Source organism: Bison bison, unplaced genomic scaffold, assembly GCF_000754665.1.
Source record: "Bison bison bison isolate TAMUID 2011002044 unplaced genomic scaffold, Bison_UMD1.0 scf7180017864484, whole genome shotgun sequence".
NCBI classification, from domain to species: domain Eukaryota; kingdom Metazoa; phylum Chordata; class Mammalia; order Artiodactyla; family Bovidae; genus Bison; species Bison bison.
Genome location: NW_011495044.1, coordinates 1082043 through 1092405, shown reverse-complemented (window position 1 = coordinate 1092405; position 10363 = coordinate 1082043). Strand labels below are relative to the sequence as shown.

Sequence of the window (10363 nt, the reverse complement as noted above, 5' to 3'; positions counted from 1 at the left end):
TGGGTGGTGGAGGTGGCTGGGGAATGATATACAGCTTGTCAGCTGCTGTAGGTGTGAAATAGGCTTCAGGATAACATTGCAGGACCTCCACCAGGATCTCTGTGCTTCCCATTCACCATGTTTCTCTAGAAAAGACTGTTCCTGTTGACTGTAGGTTGTGGAAGAAAGAGCAGGATCCTCACAAGATCTGGGGTCCATTCTTCCACGTCTCTTTGAAATCGACTTCTATCTGCTAGAAGCCCAGAGCGTAGTTGCAGGGGATGAAGTTGGAGGGTTTGGTTGCAGTTGAAGTGTGTTAGGCCTTGGATGTCAGACTAAAGACTCTGCTGAGCGCGATATGAAGGCACTGAAAGTTCTTACTCAGAGAACCTGTATCCGCACATTCATCCGCCCGTTCTCCCATTCATTTGTTCATTCATGAAACGTTATCTGCATGTCTACTGTGGGCTAAAAGCAGCAGGCAAAGCTGAGGGCCTTGATCGGATATGCATTTCTGTAAACTGAAGGGAGTGTTGGTTTGTGTGCAGGAGGGGCTGGAAGGGAGTGACCAGAGGCAGGAAGCCCACTGAAGACAGGGGTGCTGATGAGATCTTCCTAACGTGGTGGTTGTTGGGGTAGAGGCAGGATGCATTCAAACGTATTGACCAGCTGCACAGGTGGGATGAGGAAAAGGGAGAATTTGAGGAGGCCCAGCTGGCTTGGGTGACTGGTCGTGGTGGTGCTCGTCGCTGAAGTAGGGACCTGGAGGAGGGGTTGGGGAGGATGGGTTCTGGTTGAGTCTGAGTCCTCTGCAAGTGCCCTGAAGGCAGAGCCCATGACTGTCTTGTTCATCACCCTGCCTTCTGGCTCAGGGCCCCATATACCCCCCTGGACAGTTCTGCATGATGGCCAGTGAAGAGGTCTGTGGAAGAGATGGGTTTGGCCTAGGGAGGGGAGGAAATGAGCATGTATCGGGCATCTGCTGGGGGCCAGGCCCTGTGTGTGGTGAGGTGGGCTTTGGGCGTCTGTAGAAGATGCAGGGGCAAGGCCATGTCACTGGTCGGAAAGGTCAGATGGGGAGGAGGGGTATGGGGATACCCATCACCTGTCCATCCACCCGTTATGGGTCTGACCTTCCTGGGAGCCCAGTCTCAACAGAAAAGGGGCCTGAACATGGAGCCCCTCTGTCCTCTGGGGAGGCCACTTGCTGATGGCATATGTGAGGGGTAGGACTAAGGTGTGCTATGTGGCTGGGCTTCTGGAGGCAAGACTGACTGGGAGGGGGTGGGCAAGAGGCCTTGAGATCTAGAGGCCTAGGTTCGGCTAATGTAAGAGTCAAGCATACCTGGGGTCTTGGGGTCCAGGGTACTCATAGGGACTGGGTTCTGGGGCAGGGGCCAGGGCAGGATCTAGGGGACATCAGGGAACGATCTTGCTGTCCATATTCAGTTCAGTTCAGTTCAGTCGCTCAGTCGTGTCCGATTCTTTGCAACCCCATGAATCGCAGCACGCCAGGCCTCCCTGTCCATCACCAACTCCCGGAGTTCACTCAGACTCATGTCCATCGAGTCAGTGATGCCATCCAGCCATCTCATCCTCTGTCGTCCCCTTCTCCTCCTGCCCCCCATCCCTCCCAGCATCAGAGTCTTTTCCAATGAGTCAACTCTTCGCATGAGGTGTTTCTCAACCTCAGGACTGTTGACATTTTGGACCAGATAATCCTTAATTTTGGGGGGCTGACCCGTTAACTGTAGGATGTCCAGCAGCATCCCTCGTTTCTTCCTACTATGCCGGTAGCACTTACCCTCCCCCATCAGACAATCAGAACTGTCTCTAGACATCGCCTGATGTCCCATCGTGGGGCGAGATCACCCTGGATTGAGAAGCACTGGTCTGTGCCACTTTCTGCTGCCTTCTTTGTGCTGTACAAATCTGGAAAACTGAGGAGGGCCACTCAGGGAAGATTCGCACTGATCGGCCACTGGAGCTGAGTTCTGGTGGGTGAGTAGTGGCTGGGCCAGGAGAAGGCCTTTTTTCCAGTGGAGAGAACAATGAGTGCAGAGGCCTGGAGGCACCACGTTGGTGAACATTAACCCAGGGGAGCCTCCACTCCCCAGAGGAAGGAGGCCAGAGGGCTGGTGGCCTAGGAGTTATAGCTGTAGGAAGGTGCCTCTGCTGGCCCCTTGGTCTCCTGCCCCCAGAGCTAAGCCTCTGCTGGAGCTCGTGCCTCCCCCAGTGACTCTGGGACAGTCTTCCTAGGATCCCCATCCGCTCACACAGGAACCTGAATTGCTGAGGGCTGCCAGGGGGTCAGGGTCCCAGCTTCCTGGGTAGGGGGGGCTGATTCTGGCTGTGCCCTAGACCCTGACCAACTAGCTGGAGGAGCAAAGGCGGCCTGCTGCCGGCCACCTCCTTTCTCAGGGCCGAGGTCACGGCACGGCTGAGACTGATTTATTCCGGTCTTAATCTGGTGGTTGGTTTGGTGAGAGTTGGAAACACGTTGGTTTTCCCTTCCCAAGTGTAACAAGGCCTGTTTCCGCCTCCGCGGCCGCTGCTGCAGTGCCACGCGGTGAAGTGTCCGGGACGTGACAAAAGGGCTCGGTTAGCTGCCCGCCGGTGAGAAGATGAACAGCTCGCGGCGCTGCCCGCCCTCACATTCCTCTTGCCCAGGCGCTGGCCTCTCCCCTTGGCCAGCCGCTCCCTGGGGCCCTGCATACCCCTCTTTTTACTAACATCCATTCTGGGGCCCCAGGCCCCACTGGGAGCCAGGGTCCTGGCCCAGGGAGGAAGTGGGGAGGAAGCTGTAGGAACAGGTGGTATTTGGAGACTAATTAATATTTGTGAATAATAACACGTGCCCAAGGGAAACAAATCAATCTGTGTTTGCATATTCATGAGGAGGCCTCGGAATGATCCCAGCTGTTCTCCAGCCAGGGAAACACCCCCCACACACCATGGCTGGCGTCACATGGTCTCTCTGGGGCAGCCCCCATTGAGGCTGGCAGGGGTGGATGGCTGCATGGAGGTGGCCTGGCCTCTGTTTACAGGCCTGTCCGAGATGTTTGTGTTTGAATCCTATGGCTTGGTGTGGTGCCTGTTCCTTTTTTTTCCTCACAGCAGCAATCCCCAGGCTCTTCAATTTCACAAACCAGTACAATTTCCAGAAGGACTTGGAGGCCAGACTTGGGGTTAGCCATTTTTATTTTGCCAAAGTAAGGACATTATTAAAAAATAACTGGTATCTGCTATCCCCCATCACTTCCTATAAGAAAGGACATTTTAACACCAAGGACAAAATTTCAGAATAAAGGACAGTTCTTCCCAAGAAAGGGCAGTTGGCAGCTTTATGCTGATGTAGTAAAGAAAAAGGATATATGAAAACCATCCTGAGTGTAGAAAAATGGCATCCAGTGATACTGTACAATAGCATTCAGTACGGAGTTGTTTTCCTACCCAAGTGTGTCAGTTGGTAGAACCGACGGTCCACAGTGCAATCCAGAGACGAGCCGAGTGTGCAAGTGCTCAGGCTGTGTTTTCATCTCGGCTGTTGAGAGTCCAGACTCACCCAGCCATGGGCAGAAGTGGACACTCTGCTCCTAACGCCATCGCACTGAATTCAGAAGGTTCTTGGCCACCCCAGGCAGGAGGGTGTCAGCCCGCCTCCCTACTGCCCTCCTGCCGTCTCCTCCCAGGTGACCCTGAGCACCCTGGGGCTGGGGGCAGGGCCAGTGTCTAGACCCGGGGCCTGGGACTCTGGGGGACTTCAGCGTGGGGCCCTGAAGCTGGGAGCAGCCTGCACCGCCTGACACTGGGGTGGGCTCTGTGCCCAGAGTCGGGGCAGAGGCAGCTTGCTTGTACCCGGAGCTGATGAGGGAGAAGCCTGGCCGGGACAGCGATGTGCTGGCCAGAGTAATTCCCTGAGAACGTGTCTGTATTTTGTGTCCCCATGTTTCCCCATCACTCTGGGTGTCCCCATGTCCATGGAACTGCTGGGAGAAGCTGTCTAGGAGGGAACATCATCTTTTCAACCTCTTTACCTCTGTCTCCTCTTTCTGCATTTGAGCAGTGACCTTGGCACTCCAGACCCAGATACACAGGGCAAGCCAGGAGTCCCCAGGTCAGGGCCAGTTGTCTTTGTTTCAGTGGCAGTGGGCTTACCAGAGGCCCAGTTTCTCTGACACCCATGGCCAGAATCTCATCCAAGAGGATACCACACGATATCTGCTCTGGAATAACAACCCCACGATGGCTATACTGGGCTTCTCTGGTGACTCAGCAGTAAAGAATCCACCTGCAATGCTGGAGACTCAGGTTCAATCCCTGCATCAGGAAGATCCCCTGGAGAAGGAAATGGCAACCCACTCCAGTATTCTAGCCCGGGAAATCCCACGGACAGAGGAACCTGGTAGGCTACAGTCCATGGGGTCAAAGAAGAATCAGACATGACCAAGTGACGCTGTGGCTGTACTGGGGACTGAACACCCCCTGATATTGATAACTGGTGTTATTTATCTGTGATAATGTACCTCGGTGATGTCCATCGGGCAGCTGCACACCCATGATGTCTGTCCACACTCACATGGCGTCTGGCCAGGATGGCTACACCTCCATGATGGCTCTGCCTGGGAGATGCACTGCTTGTGATTACTATGCCAAGGCAGCTACAGGGGATTATGGCTCAGTGGCCATTATACTGGGGAGTTACACTCCATGATGGTCGTGCTGTGCTGTTCCTCCACAGTGTCTCTCCCGTGTAGCTTCATCACCTCTACATCCATGCAGAGAGCTGTGTGTGTCTGCACTGGTGGTAGAGGGGGCAGGCTCACACTTGGACTGCTTGTACAATACCTGGGGGGGAAACCTCTGTGAATACCGTATTGCTGCACCCCGTGATGTCTGTACTAGTCCCCTCTGCCTTTGTCCTTTGGTGCGACATGCCACTGATATGCATACCAAGGATGCAGGGTGGTTTTATCAAGGGCCCATACCCCCGTGACAGCCCGGCCCGGCAGCTCACCACCTGATGTCTGCTGGGAAGTTGAGTATCATTGGTCATGGTGCAGCATGACAGTGCCGTGGTGACCAGGCCCAGACAGACAGGGCCTTAGTGATGCGTGACCTCCATCCCAACTTGGCCATACAAAGCATCACGGTGGGGATGCCCTCTCTCCTGGTCTCAGCTACCTGAACTCTGATCATTCAGCAGAACCCCAGGTGTGGGGTAAATGGGGCTGGATGCCCACCAGGCTGCCTCAGTGTTCTTGCTTTTGCTGCTAAGCCCATCTCAGACTTCTGGTAAGATCTTGAGACAAGAGACAGCTCCCCCCTTCCCCTTTGTAGTCAGCCCCTGTCTCAGTTCACAGTCCTCCTGCTTTGTCCCAGCACCTTGGCTCACTTTCTTCCCTCTGCCCTTCTGAACTTTGTCCCGGTTGAGACTGGGGTCCAAGTTCCAGGGCAGAGCAGAGCCATCTTTGAGTCCTGTCTCTTCCTGTTACCAGCCCTGTCACCTCCTTGCAGATTCTCTCACCCTGTGGGTCAGCCGGGTCTGGTCCCCTCTCCCACCCGAGTCTGTAGGTACCACCGTGGAGCCCCGAGGTGTGTCCACCAGCACTCTGTGCCCTGTTGTGTCCCCAGGGCATTAATGAGGGACTTTGTACACCAGCCCCTGTCCCAGAGCAAGGTGTGAGTTGAGCTGGTGGGCACTGGAGCACATCTCCTGAAGCCCCCTGAACGGGAGCCGTGGGAGAGAGACCCTCAGGAGCTCGCCATTAGGGCCGGGGAGTGATAGCAGTGTGTCTGTACCGTCTAGTGTGACTATGCTGAATGCTCCACGTGGGTGCCAGGTAGAGTGTGTGTGGAGGGGGAAGGAGCACACCCAACCGAGGAGCCCTGTAAACAAAGGCCTGGAAGCATTCAGACCATCCCGTATGGTCTTCCCCTGCCCAGGTTTCTGGCTCAGCCCGGAGGGCAGTTGTGAGTGAGTCACCATCTGAAGCTTGCCACCCCGTCAGTTGATCTGCTCTGGGCCACTGGGGTAGGGCAGAGGCGGTGTGGGGTTGACTCTCAGGGTCCAGCACCCCCAGTCCTGGCCACTAGGGCCTCCCTGTGATTTCCCTGTAGAGAAGGTTGGTGCCATGGGAATTGGGTAGGATGAGGGTGGCCAGGCAGGGCGGCTGCAACTCGTCCAGAGCGCGTCCTGGCGAGTCCAGACGGGTTGCGGCTTTGGCTCCAAGCCTCTGATACCTGGATCCTGTCTGCCTCTGCCAGGGCTGTGCTCTGAGGCCTGTGCCCAGCATGTGGGCTCTGCTGGGCAGAGGAGGGGCAACAGGAGGCCCCAGAACTCTGGAGTTCCTGGCCTCTGTGGGTCTGCTAACTGCTCTGGCTTGGTCTCCGTCTCCCCCTGTGTGTCTGTTGGACCCCGTTTCCCTGTCCCAGTCTCCTTACGGAGGCGTGTTGGAAACTCTAGGTCCGGAATGGAACATCCCTGTACATCCTCTGGTCTCAGAATCCCCTGCCCTCTACTCAGGTTCAGAGAATGACCTGAGGGCCTCTCGTACTCTCCCTGTGTATGACTCGTGGGTTATCCTTGGGGTCTCCAGGGAATTGATGAGGCGTCTGGGTTTGCACAGGATTTGGAAGTTCTGGATGGTCATTGCACACTCCAGGGTGGGGGTGTCTGTTGAACCAGGTGGTCTTGGTGGTGAGTGGGAGCCAGGAGGTGGCGGGTGGACAATGGGACATGGGTGGATACCAGCCAGTTAACTCTGCCTTTATCTCCATCACAGGTTGATTGTCCCAGGCTGTGGTTGGCCGCGGTGCTAGAGCCCCGGATGACCCCTGAGCCAGCCCCAGGGAGGACGATGGTGCCCCTTGTCCCTGCACTTGTGATGCTTGGTTTGGTGGCAGGTGCCCATGGCGACAGTAAGTCTGGCCCTCAAGGTGTGGGGCCTCCCAGATGGAAAGGATGCGTTCTTCCTAGTAGGACTCTGGGAGGGGGGATGGGACCAGTCACCAGGAGAGACCGGATGGCTAATACACCTCCAGACCTTCTGTCCCAGAGAGGCCTCCCGCTTGGAGCACCCGCCTCCAAGGAGCACCCCAGCCCTGTACTTCCCGGGAGCACTCTGTGTAATACTCGCCTGTCTCTTAAGGTGCTGCAGGGTGAGGCGTGTGTGAGTTTGACCCTGTTTGTGGGCTGGAGGTGAGACATGCCCAGGATTTGTGTGGTCACAGATGATGTGCTCAGGCGTGTCTGTGTCCACTGCTGTGGACCTGTGCAGAAGGCACAGTGTGGGTTGCATCAAGGGATGGTGTGGGAATAGGGGGGCCGCATACAAGGAACGTGTGTGGGTGTGTGAATGGGACACCAGGTGTGTGCACAGGTCCAGGGAAAGGTGAGAAGGGAGCCACCACAGCCCTTCCCCTGGTCTAGGCCCTTGTAGACGCTGAGCCCTTCTTTCCCTTCCCCACTTCAAGGCAGTGGGGGCATCCCCTCCCCCAGCCCCTCAGCCCTTAGAATGAGGGAAGATTGCACTTGGCCACAGGAAGCTGGACTCCAGCGCCCCTCCTTGTGTGTTGGGAGAGGTGGGATTGTCCCCTGCCCACATCCAACTCGGAACTTTGGTCCCTTTCCTGCCGCCCTTCCCCCTGCCTGGCACTACAAGACTGGCCGCAGCCCGCCCAGTCACCATGGTTACCACTGCTTGGTTACTGGTGGGAGGCGGGGCACAGGGCAGATTTAGCCAATCTGCACACGGAGGGGGAGGGGCGAGGTCGGAGCCAAGGTCCCCGGGAAACGGGGCTGTTCCCATCCTGTCCGGAGCCCAGAGGTGGCCCAGGGCCAACCTGGGGGTCAGCCTGGGGGTCAGCAGTCCATAGGTTCCCTCAGCCCCCTCTCCCAAGTATCTGGGTGCAGAGCTCTCTCCTTGCCCCACCCAAGCCCTTTCTCCTAAGGGCTCATTAATTATTCAGGACCAGATCCTGGAGGGGGTGGGACTGGAGAGCTCCACCCTTTGTCCTCCAGGCTGAGCTGGGTGGGGCTTGTGGGGCAAGGGGGAGACAGGGTATTCCTCTTGGGGTGCGGGGCATGGGGTGATGAGAGCCTTAAGGTGCTGGTGATGAGAGGGCCAGGCTAGCAGGAGCAGGGCAGAGTAGGGGGTGCTGGAGAGAGCTGGAGCCTGCAGGGACAGCCCAGGGTAGAAGTCACTGGATGTGACTCTGAGATGGCAAGGAGGCCAAGGCTCATCAGAGTCAGCCCCTGGACACTGACTTGCTGGCCTTGCTCCCCCACCCTCGCTCTGGACACTCGTAGGGCCTTCAAATGGGAGCTTGAGAGCAGAGGGAGGACCACTCTGCGGGCTGTCAAAGACAGTACACCCGGGAGTGAAACTGCCTCCCCTCCTGCTCAAACCCAACATGCTGGAACCTGTGCCCACACCCTCATCCCCCCAGACCTGCCCATCTTTCTGTGTTCTCTCTCCTGTGAATGGCTTTCCCACCCACCCAGCCACCCAAGTGAGAAACCTGGGCCTCCTCCCACTCTCATACCCACATCTAATCCATCACCAAGTTCTGCTGTTTCTCCCTCCTGAACATCTTTGGAATGCATCCACCTCTCCCTCCACGGCCTCATCCAAGCCAGGCTCAGCGCTCTCTGGGGCCTTTGCAGGCCACAACCTCCTGGTGGCTTCCTGTCTCCAGTCTCTGTTCCATGGTGGGAGTCAGGGTGCAAAATGAAAACCTGATCACGTTGTCTTTCAGTTGAAAATCCCTTGCTCTCTGCTGCCTTTCGGTTGGAGCCTTGGGGTCCAGGCCCTGCATCTTTGAGCCTCTGCAGCCTCATCCTCCACTTGCCCCATCCTTCACCACACCCCCGCCGCGCTGACTTCTCAGTTGCTCCCGTGCTCTTCTGTGTCCTCTGATAGGAACCCTCTTCCCCATCTCCTTCGCCTGACGATTTCCACTCACCTGGAGCCATCACCTCCTCCAGGAGCCTTAGTCATGTGCTGCTCCCCTGGGCACATGTGACTCTGTGTCAAGTCTGCGAGTCCCAGGGGGTCAGACCATTGTCCAGCTCAGGGCCTGGAGTTTGGTAGATGAGTAATTGAATTGGAAGGGTGGAGTCAGGCCTGAACCCCTAGTAGGAGCGGAGTGGAACAGAGCAGTCTAAGAACCTCCATGCTGGGCTCTTAAGGACCAGAGCCCAAAGTCTTGAAGTCAGGAACCAGCTGGAGATGCCGCAATAGGTGAGTTGGGTTCTGCTCACAGGCAGAGAGCGGAAGAGGGGCATAGGCTAGGGGCTGTGATGACCTGACCCCAGGAGGCAGGGTCTGCCTCACATTGCACAGACATGTGGACTTGTCCCCGCCCCACACCCTTGGCCAGCCTTAGCTTGGGCCTGGGGGGCTTCTAGCCAGGGCAAGCAGGCAGCATGGACAGAGCTGCTGCAAAAGGAAGGGCAGGCGCTCCAGAGAACTGACGACGGAGCGCGGAGCGCGGAGCGGACACATGTGTGTCCATAGGCCTCTGACCGAGACAAATGAATGGGGGCCCTGGCCTCTGAGGAAGCGCAGGGAAGAGGGGCAGAGAGGCAGCTGCCAAGAGTTAGCCCAGAGGCCCTGAGTCAATGCCGAGTCAAGTCCAGCGGGGACCTGGGCGTGGGGCTCGGGGGCTCCCCCAGCCAGGGCTTGTGTTTCTGAAGAGGGCAGCCTGTGGGGCCAGAGGTGGTCCTGAGCAGGAGGAGGTTTCTGCTGATCCGCTGTGTGCTTGTCAGGTGCTCAGTGGGAAGAATCCACAAAGGCCTGCGTCTGGAGCCTGCGGTGGGGTTACTACAGCGTGTGCTGTGCTGGGGGCGGTGCTGGCACCCCCAGAGGTAGTGACCTAAGTGTCGTGGGAGCGGGTAGGAGGCTTCCTGGAAAACCGGGGCCCTGAAGGGTGAGTGGGCATTTGCTAAAGGGGGGGTGTTGCCTAATGAGATGGGGGAACGGGCTTCTCCCTGGAGCCCACGAGAGGACCACCGTGAGGACCATCTCCCTTTTGTTCCCGGACAGCGTAGGGCAGACCAGTTACTTGAAATCATAGGAGCCCAGAGCAGGATGCGGAGAAGGCAATGGCGACCCAGTCCAGTACTCTTGCCTGGAAAATCCCATGGACGGGGGAGCCTGGTGGGCTGTGGTCCATGGGGTCGCTAAGAGTCCGACGCGACTGAGCGACTTCACTTTCACTTTTCACTTTCATGCATTGGAGAAGGAAATGGCAACCCGCTCCAGTGTTCTTGCCTGGAGAATCCCAGGAACGGGGGAGCCTGGTGGGCTGCCGTCTATGGGGTCGCACAGAGTTGGACACGACTGAAGCGACTTAGCAGCAGCAGCAGCAGAGCAGGATG

General features: G+C 57.2%; 1 protein-coding gene across 1 annotated transcript in view; it reads left to right on the top strand.

The window, feature by feature from the left end:
• Positions 1–10363, top strand: part of PTPRF (protein tyrosine phosphatase, receptor type, F) — a 76756-nt gene that overhangs the window by 429 nt on the left and 65964 nt on the right. The window contains 1 exon segment of the mRNA XM_010862795.1: positions 6765–6900. Coding sequence (XP_010861097.1) covers positions 6810–6900 — 91 coding nt within the window. The 5' untranslated portion in view covers positions 6765–6809.